At 47.7% G+C, this 26,381-nt stretch overlaps 1 protein-coding gene across 1 annotated transcript in view; it reads left to right on the plus strand.

Annotated features, from left to right (window-relative positions):
- Window positions 1-26,381, plus strand: part of LOC126526258 (retinol dehydrogenase 13-like) — a 48,309-nt gene that overhangs the window by 20,559 nt on the left and 1,369 nt on the right. The window contains exons 3-5 of the mRNA XM_072289676.1: window positions 3,294-3,386; window positions 3,570-3,749; window positions 15,773-15,882. Coding sequence (XP_072145777.1) covers window positions 3,294-3,386; window positions 3,570-3,749; window positions 15,773-15,882 — 383 coding nt within the window. The remainder of the gene's footprint in view (window positions 1-3,293; window positions 3,387-3,569; window positions 3,750-15,772; window positions 15,883-26,381) is intronic.

The following is a 26,381-nucleotide window of genomic DNA, read 5'->3' on the forward strand; positions in this document are numbered from 1 at the left end:
CCTCATGCAACACCTCGCGAACTCTCGCAGCAGGTGCCCCCTTTCGCGCGCTCTGCGATGCGTCCTAGATACCAGATCTCTGCACTTCGATACATGGTGTCGTGCTGACTTGCCCGACTGTCATATAACCTAAAGGGTCCATGGGTATGTCGCGGTAATTTTGACGTCACTGCTTTCGTGCCGCCGGGCTTGACGTTGAAAATTTCATTCGAAGTAGAATGACACCCTAAAGCAGAGTGCACAGGCGCCCTATCTAGGAGTCGTTGACTCCCTTCCGGAGGAGCCCTCGTGCCCACAAATAAAGCGAGTGTGACGAGGCAACGGAGCCATGCTTTCTCCCCTCACGCAAGACCTGACGCACCATCGGGGCAGCAGGTGCCCCCTTTCACCCGCCCTGCTCCGCTGAAGCGCAGGTCGTAAAGGTGGCATCGCAGAAAATGGCAATGCGAGCTTAGGTGCCATTTCGCCGCGACATATGATACAAGCCAGGTTTTTTTCATCTCAACGAACCATTTGACGCTTTAGCATAAACAGAAAAGACGCAGTTTTGCTCCGCATGGCGAAGGATTGCTAAGGATAGTAGATTTATCGGCCATATAAAGTTGGAAGCAATGGCTCACGAACTCAATTAGCAACCATGGTTTTCAGCGTGCACAAGTCAGGATGAACACGTCACGCTCGACGAGCGGGGACACTCGCTGTCAAAACGCTGGTGTGAGGAATCTCCAGCAGCAGCTTCGAGCGATGTGACCTTCGAGTAATCTGTCGATTCTACGAAAGAGCGGCGTGTACACGGCGCGCACGAACGCATGAGCCGTCACCGATCCATTTCAAGATAATGCTCGCGCAACTGCGCCCGGTTGCACAAAGGACGCACTTGCTGGCGGAGTGGAAGCCGCGCATTGCCTCCCCATTGACCTCTACATTCGGCGTGCCAGATTTAGCGCCCATCGTCATTTCCCTTTGCGCCTGGTCGCGAAATGCGCAGTTGCTGCTGGAACACAACGCACCCCGCTCTCAGCCCCCCGCAAATCCCTCCCATTTCGCGCGACGGAGAAACCACTCCACCTTCTTCATTTGCACGTGCCAGATTGAGCCGCGATTGACGGCTTCCGTCGCGTGCTTTCTTCTCTGAACATGCAGCATATGAGGCGCGGCGACAGTGTTATCGCCGTAGGAGTTCACAGCGAACATCACGGCGACGGCGACGGTAACGCCGATGTCAAAAATGCGCTTGGAGAGTCCATACAGTATCTATCGCAATAAATACATTAAATAATGTGTTAAAATTTGGAGTTAAAAAATGTATAACATGCATTCGCATATGCTTCTTTAGAAAAGTCAGTAAGAGACTTAGAGTGGCGAAAACATAGTGCAGTCCAAGCATTTTGGTAGGAAGTTCGTTACAACGCAAGGCAAATTTTAAGCTGGGGATCTGTAATAAAAAAATAATTACGCAATTTTTCTTCCTGTCCTTTTTACCGTGCGACCTCAAAACACACGATCGATGTAATGTTTTAAGTAAATGCTTTTGCTGTGGCATAGTTAAAAGCGCTAGCAAGACTAAAGGAAGAAAGTTTGGGACAGGACTGAGCACTCTGTCCTGTCCCAACTGTATTTTCCGTTATTCGTGATAGCGCTAGAAACTATTTCACAGCAAATGCATCAACACCAAATAGCTCAACTTTCTGCATTGATTACTCGTGCTAAGTGAGACTTCGCACTTGCCAGATCCATCACATAGCGAACTCTATTATTCTCTCTGAATGGTTGAGAGTCTCTATTGGTCCAGCCATAAGAAATAGGAACCCTTCGTGGTCAAACAATGCAATGAAAAGTTAAGAAGATTCAACGCACACGGTGGAATCTATGAGAATCGAAAGGCTAAATAGATTATCTGCAACTAACGGCGATTCGTAGTAATTTGTCTACTTCCTTTTCATCCTGAAGTTTAAGGTGCCAAGACCAAGAATTTATTACGAGGCACGCCGTAGTGGGGGACTCAAGATTAATTTTGTCAATCAGGTGATCCTTAACTTGCCCCCAAAGCACGGGACAAAAACACTTTTGCATTTTGACCCCCTTTAAATGCAGCCGCCGTAGCCACGATTTGATCCCGCGACCTCGGCTTTAGTTGCGCAACACTATAGCTGCTTAGCAACCACAGCAGGTGCTTGTTATTTTCATGCGGGAATGCTTATAATTATCCACAGCAAATTACACAACCTTGTTGTCACCTACTTTGTTCTCTATGCGCGACTTCGTTCAAAAGTTATGCTGTAATACGAACTGGATATCAGCTGATTGCAAAGTCTTAGACATGTCTCAATCACGAATGAGACGTATGTAGCTTGTTGAAGAAAGAGCGGTGACGGCAAATGTGTGTACAAATAAGTGTGGCACGTAATAAGAAAAGTGATAGGTGTAACGTTAAGGGATAAGAAAAGAGCAGATTGGGTGAGGGAACAAACGCGAGTTAATGATATCTTAGTTGAAACCAAGAAAAAGAAATGGCCATGGGCAGGACACGTAATGAGGAGGGAAGATAACCGATGGTCATTAAGAGTTACGGAATGGATTGCAAGGGAAGAAGCGCAGCAGAGGGCGGCAGAAAGTTAGATGGGCGGATGAGGTTAAGAAGTTTGCAGGGACAACATGGCCACAATTAGTACATGGCCGGGGTAGTTGGAGAAGTGTGGGAGAGGCCTTTGCCCTGCATAACCCGGCTGTTGATGATGATGATGATGATGATGGTACTAAGCAACATCTGGAGTCCGGTACCTATTCCTTCGGAACGAGAAAACCACTCTAAAATCCAAAAGGTCTATGATCACGCAGTTAAAACTGCAGTGCTAATGGCTCAGTTAACATATAGTTAAAATACTGAAATGTAAAATTTGTCTTGTAAATTTTCGACCACTTCCATGCCACGCGATCATTCTGAAATATGACAACCAAATAGCAATACTATTTACTGGAATACCCGTTACCAAAGACATCGTACTTATTATTTAAGCTTTTATAAATTTTTTTATTAAAGGTTAGCTCTAACAGCGCCATGCAAATAAATTAAAAATAAAGGAAGCATTTAAATTCACTACCGCGGAGAAAAGGAATATTACGCGAGAATGAAAAGTATAGTCGATGAGCTGACGTAATCATAGGCCATTCTTACCAGGAACGGTTGGAGAACCACAGCCATTCAAAGCCTAGGCAGGGTTTAACTTGCATAATAGGAAATTCAGTATTTAATATGGTGTATGTACTGAGGTCATCGATTGCATATTGTGCAGCCCCATTGGGAAGAAGGGAGACGGAAGATGGATTTGAAGTTACATTCCAGTCCAATTACTTGGGTCATTTCTTGCTGACCAATCTCCTTCTCGGTAAGTACTCAAGTAACGAGCTTTTTTTTTCTTCGATAAGTGAAATGTTAGCCTAAGCAACGCTCATAAATAAAGTCCAGCGCCATTTTAGTTAGTTGCATTCCGTTGCTTACAGTGACCAAAATCGTACGCTCATAGCAAACATCGACAAATAGAAACTCATATCGCATTCATTCTTCCAAGGTCTCCTCAAGAAAAGCTCGCCCTGCCGTATCATCAACGTAGGCTCCATTGCTCATTGGATGGGAACGTTTGATGCTGACGTCGACTTCCAGAAGTACAGTCAAAACCGCGTATACAGCAGCACAAAGCTGTACATGACGCTGTTCACAATGGAACTGGCACGAAGACTCGCTGGAACTGGTAAGAATACAAAAACACTCACCAAAGGCATTTATTTTGCATGCTTGACTCTATAGACCAGATTGTTCCTAGCGTCGTAGCACAAGCGTCTGCGGCGCCGCTATCTTGACAGCAGGTGCTGCCTTTTGATCAGGACTGCTGGAGAGAGCGGAAAACACCTGCAGTTGCGGTGCGTGTACACACATTGCTGTGTTTTTATACGTGCTCTTGTCGCATCTGCTGAGCGCGATGCACATAGGTTATTTGTGGGGGCGGCACTGTGCCGTCGTTGACACAACCAACATGCCGCGAAGAGGGAAGCTGCTCATCCAAGAATCCCGCGAGCGACGTTTACGGAGACACGCGAAGCTTTTTCTTTTTTTTTTCGGTGGGTTATATTCGCAGCGCAAGGTTCGTGTGGCACCTGAGAAACGACACTATATGATAATGACTTTAAAGGGACACTAAAGACAAATACTGAGTCGGCGCAGACTGTTTAAATAGCATTCTAGAAACCTCTCAATGCTGGTTTTTTGCCAAGAAAATACTTAGTTTACGAGAAAATTGCATCTAAAGGGTACGAATAGCGTTTTTTTTTTTCGAAATTCAAATCTCCCGCTGCCCAATCGGGGGAGTGGTGACGTTGCATAAACCACCACAGTCATTTCCTGCCGTCGGTGAGTAAACCAGCGCCCGACAGACGCCGGTACCGGTACCGAGCCAAGACAGAGCGGTGGATTCGCCGTTGTAGTTTTTTTTTTTTATCAAGTGGCGTAGACCGTTCGGGCATCCAGTGACATCACACAGAGGTTGAATTCTCTGCTTCTTGCAGTTTGTGCGAGTTTCGTGAACCAGCAAAACCAGTGCAGCACTCTGCGATAACGTAACAACTGAAATGCTAAAGCGTGGGCCGTGCAGAGTCGAGCGAAAACGAAACCTTTCGGTCGCGCCCATTAATCAGTTGTTCTTTTGTGAAAATGAAATGTAACTGGACAGGTATAATTTTATTTCATATTATAGTACAATACATATATGTTTTCTTCAACCGACAGTTGAGCGCTAGTCACATAATTCAACTGAGGAGTGTTTTCGTAATCGGGCATATGCTTGAATGTCCCGGGGGATTTCCTAATAAAGTCCCGCATTTACCTCAATTTCTCGAATATTAAGGCTCTGTTGGCGATTATATTGCCTGCTTAGAGATCGTAACAGACAAAGGCGGGCTAGTTGATGGCCCATATTAGAATGCATAATGCACCAGCGAAAACGACAACGGGCACGCTTGTCCAGTGTGCTTTCTTCTTTGTCCGTTGTCGTTTGCGAAGTTACATTAAGCAGTCTAATATCCTTAGAGTTTCTCGGAGACTAATCTTTCACTTTGGCTTGGCTTAGTATTTCCCTTTAGTGTCTCTTTTAAGCAAAAGAGATTTCATGCCATGGTAGCTTGCTTTCAGGGGTGTTAGTTTTCTTGTAAGCTACGCGATAGTTTGCGACGTGCTTTCCCGCGCACCAGGCCTGCGATAACATCATAACAGGGCCACCCACCGTCGTTGCTTAGTGGCTATTCACTGCTAAACTCGAGATCGCGGGATAGAATCCCGGCCACGGCGGCCGCATTTGGATGGAGGCCAAATGCGACAACACCCGTGTAGTTAGATTTAAGTGCATGTTAAAGAACCCCAGATTGTCCGAATTTCCGGAGTACCCCACTACGGCGTGCCTCATAATCAGATCTCTTATTACCCCTGCCTTGCGCTAGCTGATTCCAATTTGCGCCTTCAAATTTTCTAATTTCATCAGCCCACCAAGTTTTCAGCCGTCCTCGACTGCGCGTCCCTTCGCCTGGCACCCATTCTGTAACACTAATCGTCCGCCGGTTAACTACCCTTCGCATTAAATCGCTGCCCAGCTCAATTTTCTCCCCAAATGTCTACTAAAATGTATCTGTTCTGTCTTAGCCACACCGCTTCCTTCATGTCTCTTAATGGTACGCCTAACATTCCTTGTCCCATCCCTCTTTACGCGGTTCATAACCTGGGGATATATATTATTGTGCAACTTTCAAAATAACAAGCACATCAGCTTTGAGTTCTTTTTTCTTTAAGCCATCCCATGCCTGTTGCTGATATAATATCAATCAGAAAAAAATGCTTTTCCTCATTTTTCTGTAAGTTTCTTCATGCTATTAAAACAAGCGTTTCCAGTTTCCGCTCTCATACTTGTGTTGGCCAAGGGCGCTATAACGTAAAACTATTCTAAAGTTTTCTATTTCAGTTCTGCAATCAGCCCTCCGCGATTGGTCAAAAACTTTTTTGGACAACGCCCACTTCACCTGTCTGTCACGCGACGTTACGAAAACCGCCATAGCTCCCCATTTGATATGACGTGCATACACTAACTATGCATATACTGTCCGAACAAAAGGAAAATTGTTATTTCTGATTCGAGGCCTTTTCGCCTTTAGCCCTCGGCCATTGGTGGAGAGTTTTCGGGCTGCACGCGCTTCAAGTGCCTCTCACGCGACGTCACAAAACCGCCAAAACACACCGCGTCAAAGCGACGTGTGCGCGTTAAGATGCATCAATATGCCGAACAAAACTGAATTTTTTTCTGAATAGCCGCACACCGTTCCGAAAGGAATAAAAGAAGGCTGCCGCCGATCGCTCAGGCACTGGCTACTCCCACCTGTCGGATAGCATGAGTTTATTTGCCTGTAATAAAACTTTTTGCTTGGCCGTGTAACGTTTTCCAGGAGCCCTATAACGTAAAACTATTCCAATATGTTTTTATTCCAATCGCCTGACGTCATATTTGCGTAACCACTGACGCAAGGATCGGGCGGTCACCCGGAGGGTTGTCTGAACAGACCAATCAAACGCTCTCCTTGTTCATAGGAGGTCACTTTGTTTGCTTGAAAAACGAATAATATTGCCTACAGTGAGCGGCATGTCTTATCTATTTGGCTGACAAGAGGCGAGGAGCACACTCAAGTGGAGAGGAATTCGATGGGGCCGAGCCAGTGCACTGAAAATTGGTAACCGCGTGAAGAGGGAGGTGATTGGTCCGCTTTCCCTTACTTGGATTGCGGTGGCTCGTCGACAATCGCGGCGGCATGCAACGGAAGCTTAAGAATGACGCTAACCCGGATCCTCAGCAAAGAAGAGTTGGCAGAACGAGGTTGTAAACGTGCCGAAGGCGATTGAATAGGTTACACGGCCACGTAAAAGGTTTTATTGTACGCAAATAAACCCACGCTCTCCGGCAGGTGCGAGTGGCCAGTGCCTGAGCGATCGGCGGCCGCCATCTTTTATTCCTTTCAGAACGGGGCAGCCTGTGGCTATTCAGCAAAAAATTCAGTTTTGTTCGGCATATTAATTCATCTTTAACACGTACACGTCACTTTGACGCGGTGAGCTTTCGCGGTTTTGTGACGTTGCGTGACAGGCAGGTGAACTGGGTGGAGCCCGAAACCTTTTGACCAATAGTGGAGGGGTAATCGCGAAAAGGCGTTGAATCAGAAGTAATTATTTTTGCTCTGTTCGGTCAAATCGTGCATAATCTCTGTGTACACGTATTATCAGATGGGGAGCAATTGCGGTTTTCGTTACGTCCCGTGACAGACAGGCGAAGAGGGGGTGGTCAAAAAAAAAATGTTCACCAATCTCGCAGGGCTGATTGCAGAATTGGAATAGAAAAGTTTGGAATGGCTTTACGTTGTAGCGCCCCAGCACTTTCGGCACGTTTACAACCTCGTTCTGCCCACCCTTCTTTGCTGAGGATCCGTTTTAGCGTGATTCTTAAGCTTCCGTTGCATGCCGCCGCGATTGTCAACGAGCCACCGCAAGCTAAGTAAGGGAAAGCGGAGCAATCGCAAACGCCGGCACCACCTTCTTGATCTGATTATCGATTTTCAGTGCAGTGGCTCAGCCCCAACGAATCCCTCTCCACTTGAGTGTGGTCTTCGCCTCTTGTGAGTCAATTAGATAAGACAAGCCGCTCAGTGTAGGGATTGTTATTCGTTTTTCAGGCAAACAAATGTGGCCTCCTATGAACGAGGAGAGCGTTTGGTTGGTCTCTTGAGACAACCCTGCGGGTGACCGGCCGTAGCTTGCGTCGCCGGTTACGCAAATTTGACATCATGAGATTGGAATAAAAACATACTGAAATAGTCTTGCGTTATAGGGTGCCAAGTCCTGCTTACAGATCCTCTAGATAGGTGAAGTGAAAGATTACAAATCTCAGTGAACCTTTTCGCCAGGACGTGTGATAAATTGGTCCCGATAAATTTAAAAGAACAAACAGAAACAGCATAGAATACTCGAAATGTACGAAACAAGAGAAAATAATTCATTCCGCATACGCACAGCCTATCGCGTGTGCTGAAAGTTTCTGCCAGATTTTGTGACGTGCGCGCAACCGTGTTTGACAGCTGATGAACTTTGGAACTGCATCAAAAAGCACAAAATTGCCGCAACTGTCCCAAAGGCGCCAAAACAGGTACTGTGCATGAAAGCGCGTTGCCTAATGACTTCAACGTATAAAACAGCAGTGCATCAAAAGAAAGGCTTCCCGAGCGGAAAAGTATATGTCAAGGACATCGATGCATTTGAACCCGCCTAAGGTCACACCCAAATGCATCAACTCTATTCACACAATAATTTTCTCTTGTATAAGACAATGACCTGACCTGTAAACGTTTGCAAGTAGATGCGGTCGACAGAGACGACGAACATGCACATAGTAAAAGGGACGAAAACGGACCACCAGTAAAACTCCAACATGCGAGCCTACTGTCAGCAGTTCGAACCACGATTGGCACTTACCGCGGCAGATGACACTGCTCAGTTTAGTGCTCAGCCCCCCCTTGCGCTAGTTCGTCTCCCTACTGTAGCCCTGTTGTCCACCCGGCCGTCTCTGGTGTAAATACATAATATGTGAACGAATCGTTTCATTTGATGGTTACTTCATTCCTACAGTTGAAAAAAAAAACCGGTGTGAGGAGATTTTTGTGAACGTTAGAAAACCTATAAGGAAGGACGCTCTTGTGAACGTTAGAGAATCGTTATGCTCAACAAATTAAACCACTATGGATTCCGCGTTCATGTCTACAGCTTACTTTCCAGTTACATCGGAAACCGCCGACAAGCTGTAGTTATCAATAACATTATATCATCACTTCAATATGTACAGACAGGGGTTTCACAAGAATCCGTTTTGGGGCCCATGTTATTTTCGTTATACTTCAATGATTTGCTGAAGGTCCTAAGTTGCTCTGATATTTTAATGTAGGCAGATGCCACTGCGATCATAGTTACAGCTGACAACCATGAGGACAAACGTTGACAAACGCCGAAGACAAACGCTGAATTGAAAAAAAAAATTCAAGCTAGTTTTTCACCAACAATCTAACGATTATTACAAGCAAAACTGTCACGCGTACGTTAACGCCTGGTACGCTTGCTTCAGCGGGCGGAAGGAACACACGAACGCAAGATGCAATACACACGCGCCAATGTTGTCACGCATAAGTTAACGCCTGGTACACTTGCTTCAGCGGGCGGAAGGAACACACGAACTCAAGATGCAATACACACTAACATTCATTCAATAGGCTATTTTAGCAACAGGAACACACGGTAAGATTCAGCACTTATCACACACGGAATGTGTCCACCCTTGCTCAGCTTTCCGCTCACACTACCGCGTTTACAAACGTCTGTGCGGCGATCGTCTATTCGCTGTAGTAGTGGCGCTTACAGTACCGGTTCTGTTCGACGCGGGTATCGGCGTCCCCCGGTCTGTGGTCCGTCGATGCGATCTGGTCGTCGTCAGTCGTTGTAAGTGTCCGGCGTCACCGATGCCCCGGCCGACGTGACGAAGGCACGGTCGCTGCGGGTCTGTCGCGCTCCGGCAGAGCGCGGCTCGTGCCGGCTGGCGCTCCCGGTGCGCGCCGGCCCAGCGTAGTTCTCCGGACGGGACAGTGACTGGCTGTCGCCAGCCTCCGCGCGTCCACGGTCAGCGGCACAAACGCTGAAGTGTCCTGGCGGGTAGGTCCGGGCCAGCGGTAATTCCGGGGACGTCGGACATCTGCTCGCCTAGCGTGGTACTCGGGCGGGACGTCGATGTGTCGCCGAGGAACTGGGGCAGGACCCAGAGAGGCGATCTCCGGCCGTCTTCCCCTGGAACGCTGCGCCCGGCCACCACGTCCTTCCCTGCGCGTGCCCCCTTCTCCAAGATGGCGGCTCCACGCGCCCGCTCCACTCCTTCTTCCTCGTCCTCTTTCTTTCTTTATGATTGTCACTCCTGACAATGGCCCCCCTGTTTTCCAAGTTTTCGCTCCGCGAAAACTTCCCTCACTGCTCGTCACCTCTTGGATGTACACGGACACTGCACTTCCACTTCACCACACCACATATAACTTCACTTCGCCACTACTTCGTTCACACGTCACTGCACTTCACTTCACTGCACTACATCACATATAACTTCTCTTCGCCGTTTCTTCCTTCACCCCTCACTGCACTCCACCGCACTTCACTGCACCCACACGCACATCACGCAAGTTTCTGCTGAGTCTTAACACTACGTCAATGTCAACGACAGCAGCATTCACAAGGCGTTGTATTCCGCGAGTGTTTGAGGAAGACTCCTCAGAAGCTCTAAACACTATATGCATGCGCAGCAAACTATTCCCCAGTACACGAACATATTCACAACGTAAACACGTAAACGAACATATTCCGCATAGTGGGCGATGTCCTTCACTTGGTCCGCGTACTCCTGCCTACCGGTTCTTGTCTGACATGGATACAGCCAGACAGGAAGCTCTGCACTAGTCCTGACTCTCGACGCCGGCACCTCATCGCGACATTGCCTCGCGCAGAATGATTTGGATGAAACCAGGAGTTGGCGCGGGACCCAGACTTGCATGCCGAGGGCTTGTCAAAGTTGTCGGGCACAGCGATGACACGTCCATTGTTCTTCAATTCTTGAGCCCGTCTTTTCTCACATACGCTTGGTTTAGGCATCATGTTTGTTATCCTCGCCTTCTGAGGGGTAATTTCTGTTGCTGGGATGTTTGCTTGGTAGGGGCTTTCAGCAACCAACTCTGTGATGGCCGTTCCTGTGTCCGTTTGAAACGGTTGCTCCATAATAGGCGTAGTCCCTAGAGGTGCCTTCGATATCAACCATTTTGGTGTGGTTCTCTGACATATATCGCAAGATCGCACAAACCGTTTAATGTCACTCTGCATGCACGGCCAAAAGAATTCTTCTGATACTCGGCTGGTCGTCTTTCTTACTCCTTGATGGCCAGCCATTATAGTGTCGTGCGCCAACTCGAGGACTGCTCTTCGTAGACTCACTGGCACTACTAGCTGTCGTGTTTCTCTTCCATCGTGGGTTCTGGCTATTCGGTACAGTAATTCTCCAACCTTCTCAAACTTGTGTACGACCCGGCTCTTCTTATTCTGAATCCATTTCCCTAACATTTCAAAATAATGTCGCAGCGTGCTGTCCGCTTCTTGCCTTTTCTTCATTTCCGTCGCGGTTATATCGATGGCGGTGCCTGAAGTATTCTTTATACGGACATCTTTCCTATCCTGGTTCCTTGGGCTTTTCTCTACTGACAATATGCTAGCTTCTCCGTTATACGCATCCGCACTTCTTTCGTTATCTCTGCCACCGGCTTCGGTGGATTCATGCTCCGTCCTACTTGTAATCTGGATATTATTGGGAAAACTCCAGAGGGGATCTGGATCATCCACTCCTCTGACTCCTGGCACATTCCCAAGAATGACGTCGTAAAGCGGTTCTTTGACGCATCGGGCTTCAATCCAACCGCAATAATAAGGTGTCAAAAGCAACACACGCGCCATAGGCATTCGCCGTACTGTACCATCCGCCAATCGAACTGGCGTTTCTGTACCGGTGATATTCCTTTCCGGCACCATGGATTGTCTTACCAAAACAATGTTAGACCCAGTGTCTCTGAGTACAGACACTTTTCGTCCCTGCAGCATTCCCACTACTACGGGCATCGAGGTTTCCGGGTCTTCTGACCTCGGAGCCGTCGTGACAGCACTTGCCTTGTCGCTGGCCTCCTTCTGTTCTATTCGCGTACTGTCAACAGCAATGGGATTTTCGCTCGCAACAATGCAGGCAGTCTTATTTTCTGACTTAGCTCGGCAGGTTCGTATTGTATGTCCATGCCGTCCGCACCCCTCGCACTTCAACGTCGAACTGCGAGTACGACCCAAGGGGCAATTCACAGCCCGATGCCCTATCCTGTCACACATAAAACATTTGATTGTGCTTCGAGTCTGTTCTCTCTCATCTGGTGTCTTTTTATCTTCCTTCCCCTTTCCCAAATTCTTTTGGCCTTGGGCTTCTAAATAGCGGTCGGCGTGTTCAGATAGTTCCGCCACCGTCCTCAAGTTGCGCTCTTTCAGGAATATTGCCACGCCCTGATGACATGATGCTAGGAACTGTTCTGCAATCATGTTGTCCCTCAAGTCTTCGAATGTCTTCTCTATGTTAGCCATCTCCAACCAACGATCAAAGTAGTTGGAGATTCGAGCGGCGAATTGCTGGCCTGTCTCGTTATCGTGTGGCTTGGAGCTTCGGAATTTTTCCCTGAAACCTTCGACCGTTAGTCTGAAGCGTTGTAAGAGAGCCTTCTTCACCTTGTCATAATCTAGTGCGTCAGTCGCTGCCATCCGACTGTACACGGCCAACGCTTCCCCCACGAGACACATACTCAACCCCGTCGCCCAGTCACTCCTCTGCCAGCCTTGTCCAGTTGCTATTCGCTCGAAACGCTGTATATAGGCATCTAAGTCATCTCGCCTTTCGTCAAAGGGGGCGATTAGCTTTTGGGGACACACTGTCGCTATTCTCTGAGGTACCACGTCTGAGCTCCTATTTCCTGCCTCTTCTCCACTGTTACTCATGCGCAGCTGTAATTTCTTTTCCGTAAGCTCTTTTTCCAACATCAAGTTCCTATATGCACGCTCGTCCGCATCTTTCGCTCTCTCCTCAGCGGCCTTGGCTCTCTCCTCATCTTCCTTCGCAGCCTCTCGCGCCTCTGCGCGTTCTTCTCTTAATCGCTTCTGTTCCTCGTGATACAGTGCTATTATGGCCTCAGCCGACATGCCCGCGGCACTCCCTGCCGTCATCAAACGTTCAAGGTCCATTCCGCTGCTCAAGACACACCGAGGCACGTGACAAAGTTAAAGGGATCCTGGCAGGCTCGCCAATGTGGTCACGCGTACGTTAACGCCTGGTACGCTTGCTTCAGCGGGCGGAAGGAACACACGAACGCAAGATGCAATACACACGCGCCAATGTTGTCACGCATAAGTTAACGCCTGGTACACTTGCTTCAGCGGGCGGAAGGAACACACGAACGCAAGATGCAATACACACTAACATTCATTCAATAGGCTATTTTAGCAACAGGAACACACGGTAAGATTCAGCACTTATCACACACGGAATGCGTCCACCCTTGCTCAGCTTTCCGCTCACACTACCGCGTTTACAAACGTCTGTGCGGCGATCGTCTATTCGCTGTAGTAGTGGCGCTTACAGTACCGGTTCTGTTCGACGCGGGTATCGGCGTCCCCCGGTCTGTGGTCCGTCGATGCGATCTGGTCGTCGTCAGTCGTTGTAAGTGTCCGGCGTCACCGATGCCCCGGCCGACGTGACGAAGGCACGGTCGCTGCGGGTCTGTCGCGCTCCGGCAGAGCGCGGCTCGTGCCGGCTGGCGCTCCCGGTGCGCGCCGGCCCAGCGTAGTTCTCCGGACGGGACAGTGACTGGCTGTCGCCAGCCTCCGCGCGTCCACGGTCAGCGGCACAAACGCTGAAGTGTCCTGGCGGGTAGGTCCGGGCCAGCGGTAATTCCGGGGACGTCGGACATCTGCTCGCCGAGCGTGGTACTCGGGCGGGACGTCGATGTGTCGCCGAGGAACTGGGGCAGGACCCAGAGAGGCGATCTCCGGCCGTCTTCCCCTGGAACGCTGCGCCCGGCCACCACGTCCTTCCCTGCGCGCGCCCCCTTCTCCAAGATGGCGGCTCCACGCGCCCGCTCCACTCCTTCTTCCTCGTCCTCTTTCTTTCTTTATGATTGTCACTCCTGACAAAAACCAAATATATAGTATTTAGCTCACGAGCAAAAGTAATTGACAGCTACCAAATTAACATTTTCATTAATGACCACTCAGTCGAACGAAGACACTCATTTAAGTATTTTGGTGTCATTCTAGATGAACATCTTCACTGGAAAAATCAGATTAATGCCGTCTGTTCGAAGTTGGCTTCTGGCTGTTATGCCTTATTAAAGGCCCTACATTGTTCTAAAACACATACACTGCGTACCCTTTATATTGCCCTTATTAACACTCATTTAACATACTGTGTAGAATCATGGGGTTTGACATACAGCACTTACCTTGATCCTATCCGGCGAATACAAAAACGGGCTATCCGAATTATAACACAAAGCAAGTACACTGAACCAAGTAAACCGATTCTCCAGTTATTAAATATCATTGCTTTTCATCTTTTGCGATCTTTAAAGTTAGCGGTGTGTGTAGACACTATAATGTATAATCAACCTTTCAATGCCTCCCTGGTTTGCTCTCCTTCTCGACTCACAAGAAACCTCACACTTAGTAACTTTAATCTGGCACTGAATAACAACATCTACAGTGAAATATTGGTGCAGTCTTGAGAAGCCAAGGTTTGGAATGCTTTACCCCCAGAAATAAAACGGTCCCACGAAACAAATAAAACATTAAGAACGTACTTTATGAGCGTTGTTATCTACGTGACAGTCGTTTTCGGTTTATGTTTGTTGCACCGTGTTGTTCATGGCAGATCTTTGTTCATTCTGCTGTAAAATGCATATTATTTTATTTTCTCCTCATTGTATGCTGTACTTCGGTCTGTCGCCGTGATTTTGGGCTTCCATTTTACACTAGTGCTGTGTCATTGCCATCGTGTAGTTTGTTTCTGGACACCACACTCACCTCTGGCTATGAGTTCAGTCAGTGTTTTGATAATTTGTATGGCAAGAGTAGCAATAAAATGAAAATGAATGAATGAATGAATGAATGAATGAATGAATGAATGAATGAATGAATGAATGAATGAATGAATGAAAAGCGACTCCGCCACTTGACGCTCCATAGTATCGTTCTGAAAAAAGTAGACTCGTTCGTCAACATGCCGACCATATATAAAGGAAATAGTAACATAACTGTTAAGGTTCACCAGTGGCGCATCTAGTACGCAAAATATCAGACGCACTGGGCAGTTCAGTGGTTTTCATTGTTGCGCTTCACTTGTAGAAGTAAAGTTTATTTTCGAAGTACTCGGACCCACCGTGGTTGCTTAGTGGCTACGGTGTTTGGCTGCCAAGAACGAGGTCGCGGCGTCAAATCGCGGCCACGGCGGCCGCATTCAGATGACGGCGAAATGCGAAACACCAGTCAGCTTAGATGTGGGTGCCCTTTAGAACCCCTGGTGGTCCAAATTATTCCACAGTCTCCCACTGCAGCATTCCTCAGTCAAGTCGTGTTTTTGTCGAATAAAGCGCCATAATTTAATATAAAATAACGAGTATTCGCGCAAAAAGTATCCGTAATGACTATCCCTGCATGCTAATGGTTGACACTCGTCATATATTGGGTGCGTACAAATGTCGCGCTGCTCCATCGCGCTTCCCTTTGGACACGCAGCACCTGTTCGCTGCGCCATCGTGAAGTTCACGTATACTCAGTGGCGCATACACAGTTGGCGCTGAAGCGGCTATTTTAAGAGGGCCATATACCCAGGGACACATAGCAAGTTTGGTTTCAAAAATATTCGCTGAACAGCTGCACAATACCTAGTGGCACATACTGTGTTAGATACCACTAGCTTCGTGATCGGACTACTTTTTTTGGTGGGAAAGCTCGATCGCTGGATAGGCTGGAAGAAAGCTGGGCTGAGAGTGCCATCAAAGCTGTTCGCAATGAGCAGGTTTACCATTTCTGGTGCAGGTGTGACGGCGAACTGCTTGCATCCAGGATGTGTTAAGTCGGATTTCGCGGACCAAGCTACCGACTTCTACGCAAGGACAGTTGGCTTCGTCATTCGTTTGTTTGGAAAGGTCAGACTTTTTTTTGTACGTATGCTTGCTCTTTCGCATTTAGGAATTTCCAATTCATGAGTAGCATTTTATGCGTGCTGCACTGTGATAAACTCTTTCCTAAAGAATTTCGACCCCGCAAAATTTAGTGGAAAAGAAAGATGAAGGGTTATTGCTTTAATTCATGAAAATTCTCTAGTTGGTTTTACGTCTCTAAAGCCTATCGTCTTGAATACCAAGTATTTTATTCATTTTCGGTATTTGTAAGTTTTTCGCGCAATCTGATCTGATTTAAAATAAATTCTGGCGTTTCACTTGGCAATACTACGAGCTGATTTGGTAAGCCACACGAGAGGACTCGTATTCTGCGCCACATTCAACGCATCGCATAGCGCTCGGCCTCTTTTATGTTTAGGAATATTTCATGCTATAACTCACTTGCGCCTACTAGATTTGCTATGTTTAGAAAGAAAAATCATGTTTTTGCATTTTTTGTCATTTATGACCGCATCCTAGACAGGTGAAACTGAGGATTTTCAAATAAGGATTCAGCAGCACAAGAACGATGTCAGTAAAGGAAATGGAAGTTTGAACGCCTCGGTCAACCATCACATGATTGCTAACCAGATCATCGATTGGGAGGCTGCGAGTATAACCGCGACAGAGCTGTGCCTAGCTTCAAGACTAACCTCACTTTATTGTCAATGTCGAACTACTGGACATGTGATTAACCGAGCACAGGGTAATCTCCCCGAGATGTACATGCCCACGTTGCACCAACTAACACAAGAATAATAGCCCCCTCTAGCACTCATCTTCATTGTGAACAAGGGAGCCGCTCGAATCTCGAAATGTCATTACATGCTTTACTTCTTTTTTGAACCTTAGACCAGCGCCGGTTTATTTAACTATCTGTCTCCTTTGCCTAACGAGTTTCCGTCGAACTTCACACTATACTTCTCTACTGATTCACGTCATCAGCAAGTAGGGAGTCGTTCCTCATCAACGGAAAACAGCTGTCATTGCAAACTTTCCCCAGCTTGTCGAAAAGAAGACAGTCCGCAGGTTTCTTAGTCTGCGGACCTACTATAAAGGTGGTTTGCCAAGAACTCCCGCATCGCGGCACCTCTGACTTTTCTTACTAAATCTGACACAAAGTAGGAAACATGGTTTGCCGAAGAAATTGAGGAATTAACAGCTGCCATCAACGCTAGTACTCGCCCACTTCGACGAAGACGCCGACACCAAAATTGATACCGAAGCGAGCTGTTTTCGCTTCGGTGCTGCCTTAGTGCAGAGAAATACCGGATTTAAAAGGGTGATGTCTTGCGCTAGTAAGTCGATGTCCTAAGCGCAATTCAATTATTCAACGATGAAAAACGAATGTCTTGCCCTAATTTGGCCTACCAGGAAATTTCACCCTTAGATATGTGGCAGTCTGTTCAATATCGTAAGCGAGCATCACGCTCTATGTTGGTTGGACTATATAAAGAACGCTTCAGGACGCAGAACACGGCACAGCATCCGAACGCAAGAATTAGACATCACCGTTATATTGAAGTACGAACGAAAACACTCCGATGCTGACTGGCTGTATCGCGTCCCTTTTAACCCGCCCCCGCAAGACGTTCAGGATGACGACTCTTTTCTAGGTGCAATATGCGCCGTCAACTTTGCCGAAAACTATCAAGTACACTCGGAGCTAAGAATCCTTGTGATCTTGGAAGGGAAGGCGGACTTTGTCCCAAGGATATTTAAGCGCGGATTCTCTTCGTTTACATTTCAAAACTACGCCCTTGTATCGAAAAACGTATTGCCAGTCCGCACCAACTACCTTTTGTTTGTGCCTTCAGAACTGCGGCTGCATGTTCTTTACGGCTCTCATGATGGCCTAATGGCAAGAAATCTCAGATTTTCCCGTACGTTCGAGAGGATTCGGGAGAAGTATTACTTGCCACGCTTGAAGGCTGAAGTCGCTTATTACATCAAGACGTGCCTAAACTTCTAGTGAAGCAAGATACCAGCGACAAGGCAAGCAGGATTGCTACACCCGATCGAGCCTCCTTGTCGATTGTTTGAACTAATCGGGATGGACTTGTTGGGGCCCTTTCCTACGTGTCACTCCAAAAAAAAAAAAAAAATGGATCAGCCTGGCCACCGACTACCTTATCCACTTCGCCGAAACGAAAGTCCTACCCAAAGGCAGTATGCCGGAAGTAGCGACATTCTTCGTGAAAATCATGCTGCTACAACAAGACGTGCCAGTAGTCCTCTTTACCGAGAGTGGAACCACTTTCACAGCTGAAGTTAATCCATCCTGAAATATAGCCGGACAGGTCATCGGAGGACCACTGCCTACACCTCGCAGATGAATTGACGAAACGAACGTCTTAACAAGGCGCTCGCAGACACGTTAGCGATGTAGGTCGTCGTCGAGCAGAAGACGTAGCACGCCTTCTTTTCATACTTAACATTCGTATATAACACGGTAGTACAAGAAACAATGCTGATGCTTCCGTTCAAGCTTATTTAAGCAAGGAACACAAGTACACTCTCGACGCCATGCTGCCGCATGTTACCAACAAAGAGAATCTCGACATCATTGTCTATCTCCCAAGCGCTGAAGATGCAGGACTACTGGCCCGCCTGCGCATCAAGAGTCAAAAAAGAGGCCACAACAGACAATACAATCTTCGACGACGCTGCGTCAAATACCAGCATGACGACCATGTTTTTGTATCGACCTCCCATAGTTCAGCAAAGATTTATTCAGGAACCTTTACGATACTATTTCGGACCCCGCAAGATCATCCGACCTGAGCTGGTGCCAGACAGCATTGCGGAATTGCAGCAGTACCGCGCATGGCCTGTAGTCGCCCAGGTGGTGCATAATAAACTTTTATGCGCATGGTGACGAACTTCGGGACTTTGGCTCTTTTGTGTGTATTCTTAACTACAATCTTGTTCGTTCGTTCCTTCCTTCCTTCCTTCCTTCCTTCCTTCCTTCCTTCCTTCCTTCCTTCCTTCCTTCCTTCCTTCCTTCCTTCCTTCTTTCCTTCCTTCCTTCCTTCCTTCCTTCCTTCCTGACGGTTTTTTTAAGAAGGGTGCACTGGCGGGTTTACATTTCTCCGGTGGCCATTTTTCACCGGCTAACAAATACTAAACGATATCGCTCGGCAGAGGACGCGCCTGCATGTATCGCAAGATTCGCGTATGTTATCTATTGTTGTGTACTTTGTCTGTTGCCATAGAACCTTGAGTAATCTGACTGTATGCACGTCACGAATTGTACATCATTTCCTGGAACACATGCGGACACCAGTGATTACGCTGGAATCTTCTAGGACTCATGTATGAATGGAGACGTGCTTGACCCATTGATTAGATTTCGAAGATCGCCTACTGTGCTTGCCGCAATCGTCATGCTTTGAGTGTGATTTTGTTATGTGGGCACAGGTTATCCCGATAAATAGTTTTATGATTGACAGCTTTTGCTACCCTGCTCTTCTCCGTCCCTACAACGTGACAATATTCCCGAGCAGTTAGCCATGCTATCTTCTTGTTTGGGCCACTAGGTATGTGCTCGGGGACGTGAAGCAGCCGTAGTCATCCGTTTGTGATCATTTCTCTTTGCCATCTAAATGTTGTCACATCGTCTGTGACGCCATTGCTGTTATGTAGTTGGTGTCATTCTATTGTCTTCATGCCCTCGTCGTCAGGCTGTCATCGCAACAACGTCATCATTTGAGAAACGCTATCCAATGTCATCATTACGTTAACGGCCTACCCCCTTAGCGTTTCACCTACGTCATCGATTCTTCGTGATTCCATCATAATCTTGTTGTCGCCAATAAACCATGTATATGCCACTGATATGTGGGCATCATTGTTTTCTCGTCATACAGTCATCGTCATGCATAATAAGACATACCGCAGTCGTCATGCTATGATCATCATACAATCGTCATCAGCGCATCATTGTCACAGATTCCTAGTCAACCAATTGGCTTCATCTCATCGTTGTTACATCATCTGTTTTAGAATAGTAATATCCCGTCGTTATACCGCCTACGTCATAACATGTTGGTCTTTCGAACGAAAGTCCTTTCTTGATTTCAATGCAATAAGGCATCGTCATCATACCATCGTTTTCTTGCCGTCATAGACTTGGTTGGCCTGGGCAAGCGAGTTTCACAGCAAAGCGGAATGTTCCCGAAAACATGGAATGTCAGATATAGCTGACGAAGTGTAAATATCAGAATGACCACTACGGTTTCTAAATAAAGTTTTCTTCTGAAGTATAGTCTGTCGCTGCAGTGCTGGAATGCGAATCGCGTTACCGCGAGCGTCATCATTATATGCAGTCGCACAGATTTTTACAGTGGAGCTATTCTACGCTAGGTTATGGCGGTTTGTGGGCACAGGCAAAAAAGATGGCGGACAGCACAAAGCTAAAATTGCTAAATCATCAAGCACAATCGTATCGCCGGGTATGCCGCAGCTGCGTTTATTCGCGAGAAGTGACAAAACGTATTGCGATAAAAATATCGTACTAAAAAAGGAAAGCTGGAATAGACACTGTTTAGGATGGATTGCGGTTGGACGTCTTGGACTCTATAGGCAAACCATCTAGCCCTATGTCATTTCCCTTCCACCCATGCATTGGTTAGGAGGCAATCGGCCGGTGAGGACTGCGGAAGAACAGCGCGCCTCCGCAAAATACCGTCGTGAGCAGAAGCGGGGATTTACGCGACGATGGAGAGCGGCGCGTAATAGGGACGAAGACCGTGCCGCAAACGCCAAGCTTTTGCACCTTTGGGTGCATTCCCCCTACCGACTCCACTCCCATCGTAATTGCGGGTGACTTCTACCGAGACGCGTCTCGGCCAGACGGAAAGTGGTTCGTGGCGTTTCTGTTGGAAAGGTTCGGGATTCATGATTACACAAACATCAGTGTGCCCACGACGCGTCATTGGTCGTATACTGACCTAACATTGGCCAAGAACATTTCCAGTGTTGCCAAAAAGGCACTGGTCATATATCATAGCGATCATAAAGCGATAGTCACCTTGGTGACCAAGTAAAAACGTATGAAATACCAAATAAACTGAAATTAAAATAAAGGAAACAACATTGAGTGTGGAATTCAATGAAACAAAATATTCTAAACGAAACTAAATAAAGTGTGGTGTATGTCTTTTATTTTCAATAAACTTAATTATTATCAACGCATTTATCGCCATATATAAGCTGTGCTGGTCCTGCCCCTTCACAAAGTTGACTGGCTTTGATTTTTTTTTATCTGTTCATGATTTTCAAAAAAAGAAAGAGCGGCGGCGGATCGTTTGGTAGGTGGTGTCCCATTGTTTTAGAGAGCAACTCTTAGGCACATATTCCTGCGTTGCGCGTCGGCATCCCTCGGTGTCCTCGGCGTAACCAAGCAAACAAGCAAAGGAACGACGAAAGAGTGAACACGGAGCGCAGCGAAAAATACAAGACGGCGATAGCGAAGAGAGCGCGAGGAGAAAAGCGAAGGAGGAAGGTGTGGCGAAAGCGGGAGAAGAAAATCGTATTGCCGCGCAACCCATGCTCTGCGGCCATGACCGCTACGGGATGGCGCCAGAGTAGTGCGCCATCGTCTGTTCACCGGTGACAACATCGATAAGGCCCACGGCGCGCACTTCCGCCGATACCACAAATGGAAACAAAGCACTGCATGAGCGGAAGTCTGTCTGTGAGGGCTGCTGTGGATCGCGCCCACGCGTCACCCATACGGTCCCTCGCGTGATCTCTCCGTTAGCGTGGCAGTAGATATATATAATTGTTATACAAAAATGCTTTTTATTGCTTTTGCTCCGTGTTTTTTTTTTTTGGCTTTGGCATTTATAAGACTGCACACGCTGGTTTTGTCCACCGCCAAGAAATTCAAAAATGTGGACGGTAAACGGTCCCTCCAAAGTACCCGAGAATACTTCTTATGCGGCATCGATAATACTGCGATGCAATGGTTATGTCGTTTAGTGAAGGCGACACCACAGGGTGTGGTTAAACAGATAAGGTAATATTTATCATACCACTTGTATTTCTGAGGTGCTGCGAGAACCATCTAAACATAGGAAACTAATCCTCTTTGCTGTCATAATAGGACATGAAATTGATATTCAAAGAAGAAATTAAATGGGACCGACATACCACTTCTATTGGTTACTCATTTGATAATTGTCGAGAGAATAAAACCTGGTTTGGGATGCGAGAAAATGTGAATGCATCGTATATGTCGTTTTTTTAAGGCGAAAGCCATATATCTTTGTTCAAGGTTGCGGCTTGAGGTAGAGAAATGCAGAGTGCCCGTATAAATGCTCGCACGTCAGTCGTCGTTTGCTTCCACATCGCTGGCACATCTATGCACCTAACGATTTCAAAAAGCCACAGTTAACCACTTTCCTTTGGTGTTAATTACGGTGAAGAATAATGCATTCTTAACTAAGGTCGCTGGATGTGTCTTGAGCGCGCAGGCTTTCGCCTTCACCCTATTTGGCGTGGGCTAATGTAACTGCCAATTTTTATTTTAGGGCTTGCGCATTGTATACTAGATGATTCTGTGCGTTGCTTAAAAAGGTTGTTGGTCCTTTTTTGTTTCCGCTGAAGAGAAATATTACTTATATGGCATCAAATATAACGAAAAGTTTTTTACAGGCACCAATAACCCTCGCCGAGGCACTTCGGCAATACTTCACACAGTTGTCCAGAGACCTGTCTTGATAAAATATTTAAAGGCAGCTGTAAAACAATGTTTCTGTACTATGCTGCGTATATATATCCATTGTATAGAAATGTTTCTTGCTAAATGAGTGCGACACATGAGTGTTCCTCCACAAATTATATGTGAATTTCTGCCTGCTCTGCTTCAGCAAAATTCTGAGGGCTGCAAATACGAAGTGATGTATATAACATTTCTGATCAGTTAAAAATGCGCAATGCGCCTATTACAAAATTTTCTTAGCTCCTGTTATTTGCGAAGTTAGACATACTACGTAGTCGGGGTTTCCTTGAAAAGATATTTCCAGCGACGCACACTCCCTATACGCACTACTACTTTATACGAATGAATAAAATCTCAATTGAGATAACTTTGGAGTGACATGTACCATACAGTGCATCCTGGAGAACAAACCACATTGGGGAAATATAGTGTTATTTATCTTCAGATATATGTCGCTTACATTTAACAAGTGTTTCGACCGAGTCAACTGTCAACATTCTAACGTATAGTACGCCGGCTCTTCTTAAGCGCCGTGGTGTCCTAGCGGCAATGGTGTCCTAGCGACATCGGCTAAGCGCGATGTCAGGGGAGCAAATTGCGGCCGTGGCGGCCGCTCTTCCACTGAAGTTAGATGCCAAAATTCCCATGTCCCGTGCATTAGGTGCACGGCAAAGGCCCACTGCTGGTCGAAATTATTCCATGGTCGCACACTACGGCGTGCCTCTTAACAAAATCGTGGTTATGGCACCTAAAAGGCTAAAATTCAGTTCAAATAATTTGCTCACAGTCATAGCTTATGGGACCATAAGATAACGCCACCGCGATGCTGCGAGCTGAATGCAGTTTTCATTTTTTTTCCTTTCTTTCCATTGCCCCACCTTGCTCTGTCTTTTCATCATCAGCCTGGTTACGCCCACTGCAGGGCAAAGGCCTCTCCCATACTTCTCCAACAACGCCGGTCATGTACTAATTGTGGCCATGTCGTCTCTGCAAATTTCTTCATCTCCTCCGCCCACCTAACTTTGTGCCGCCCCCTGCTACGCTTCCCTTCCCTTGGAATCCAGTCCGTAACCCTTAATGACCATCGGTTGTCTTCCCTCCTCATTACATGTCCTGCCCATGCCCATTTCTTTTTCTTGATTTCAACTAAGATGTCATTAACTCGCGTTTGTTCCCTCACCCAATCTGCTCTTTTCATATCCCTTAACGTTACACCCATCATTCTTCTTTCCATAGCTCGTTGCGTCGTCCTCAATTTGAGTAGAACCCTTTTCGTAAGCCTCCAAGTTTCTGCACCGTAGGTGAGTACTGGTAAGACACAGCTATTATACACTTTTCTCTTGAGGGATAATGGCAACCTGCTGTTCATGATCTGAGAATGCCTGCGAAACGCACCCCAGCCCATTCTTATTCTTCTGATTATTTGCGTCTCATGATCCGGATCTGCCGTCACTACTTGCCCTAAGTAGATGTATTCCCTTACCACTTCAAGTGCCTCGCTACCTATTGTAAATTGCTGTTCTCTTCCGACACTGTTAAACATTACTTTAGTTTTCTGCAGATTAATTTTTAGACCCACTCTTCTGCTTTGCCTCTCCAGGTGAGTGAGCATGCATCGCAATTGGTCCCCTGAGTTACTAAGCAAGGCAATATCATCAGCGAATCGCAAGTACTCCGTTATTCTCCATTTTCCAATATTCTTCATTAACTTTTATCCCCAATTCTTCCCAATGCAGGTCTTTGAATACCTCCTGTAAACACGCTGAGAATAGCATTGGAGAGATCGCATCTCCCTGCCTGACACCTTTCTTTATTGGGATTTTGTTGCTTTCTTTATGGAGGACTACGGTGGCTGTGGAGCCGCTATAGATATCTTTCAGTATCTTTGCATAAGGCTCGTCTACACCCTGATTCCGTAATGCCTCCATGACTGCTGAGGTTTCGACAGAATCAAACGCTTTCTCGTAACCAGTACATCAAAGACTTCCTGACGGAACGGACCACCGAAATCTGCGCGGGAGACCTGCAGCTCGAAGAGAAGAAGTTGGGAAGCGTCAGAACTCCGCAGGGCTCGGTGATCTCCCCGCTTCTCTTCAACCTCGTGATGATCGGGGTGGCCAACCGGCTAGAAAGAGCCGCGGGAGTCCGACACACCATCTACGCCGACGACGTTACGCTATGGGTACCGGGAGGAAGCGACGGACACATCGAGACAACGCTGCAAGAAGCGGTCAACGCCATCGAGGAGCAGCTGGGCGGGTCTGGACTCGTTTGCTCTCCGGCCAAGTCAGAACTGCTGGTGATTCCACCGGCAGGAGCGGGCAGGAAAAGAAAGAATATGGAAGTCGAGTACGAGCGGCCCAAGATCACGGTCAAGACAGCGGGAGGACAAGTAATACCGGAGGTCGAGAAGATTCGAGTGCTCGGGCTGCTCATCCAGAGAAACCGAGTGAACGGTGAAGCGGTCAACAAGCTCGCGGCCAAAGCGGCCGCGGCAATGAGACTCATCAAGAGGGTGTCCAACAGACGAGCGGGCATGAAGGAGGAGAGCCTGACTAGGCTTGTTCAATCCTTCGCAGTTAGCCACATAACGTACGTGGCCGCTTTCCACAACTGAAGGCCGAGCGAACGTAACAAGAGAGACGCCACCATACGCAAGGCGTATAAGGCGGCATTCGGCCTCCTCGGGAGCACGAGCACCGAAAAATTCATGGCGCTGGGAGTCCACAACACGCTGGACGAAATAGCCGAAGCACAGCGAACGGCGCAACTCGAGCGTCTCTCTGAAACGAGAACCGGAAGAAAGATACTGCGGGACCTTGGCTTCGAGCCGAGGGAAGGCGAGCAGCAGAAAGACGTACCTATACCGGATAGCATCAACAGAAAGCTCAGGGTCTGCCCGATCCCGAGGAACGTGAACCCCGAGCACAACAAGGAGCGGAGGTCGGCGAGGGCCAGGGCTCTCGTGGACCTCCACGCCAGAGAAGAAGGCGCCATCTACGTGGACGCGGCGGAGTACCGAGGGAGCAGCGACGCATACGCGGTGGTGGCTGTCGGGGCATCGACGGGTGCAACGAAGACCGCGGCGAGCGTCCGGACTCGAGAGGCGCACCGGGCGGAGGAGGTGGCCATCGCCTTGGCCGTCTCCGACCCGGGATGCACTACAGTGTTGTGTGACTCTAAAACGGCAGTGAAGAACTACGCCAAGGGTAGGGTATGTAGCGAGGCTGCGCGCATACTGCGCAAGGCCGAAGACATCGGACGCAAAAGCGCTGTGGTGATCAAGTGGTTTCCGGCCCACATGGGCAGTGACGTACCGGAACGCGGGAACGTGTACCACAACGAGACGGCCAACTCGGCCGCGCGAGGACTAACCAACCGCGCAGCTGCAAGCACGGCCGACTCGGAATGTTGGTCGCCGTGCAGTGCCAAGGACAAGATGACCACCTTGAACGAAATGGTGAAGTGGTACAGACTTAACAGACAGACTATGCCGCCACCTCACCCGCGGCTTACCCGGAAGGAGGCAGTGTTATACAGGCAATTACAGACGGGGTCCCTGCTCACCCCGGTGCTAGCTAAACACGTGTGTCCGAGCGTGTACGCGAGTGACGTGTGTAGACTGTGCGCTAAGGAGAGAGCCCCCGCGGCTCACATCCTTTGGGACTGTAGTATAAATCCACGAGAAGCCAGCGAGAAAACGACGATCCCGTCGCAGCTAGAGGCTGCAACGAGGAGCTATGACCAAGATACACAA

Source organism: Dermacentor andersoni, chromosome 8 (assembly GCF_023375885.2).
Source record: "Dermacentor andersoni chromosome 8, qqDerAnde1_hic_scaffold, whole genome shotgun sequence".
Classification (NCBI taxonomy): Eukaryota; Metazoa; Arthropoda; class Arachnida; order Ixodida; family Ixodidae; genus Dermacentor; species Dermacentor andersoni.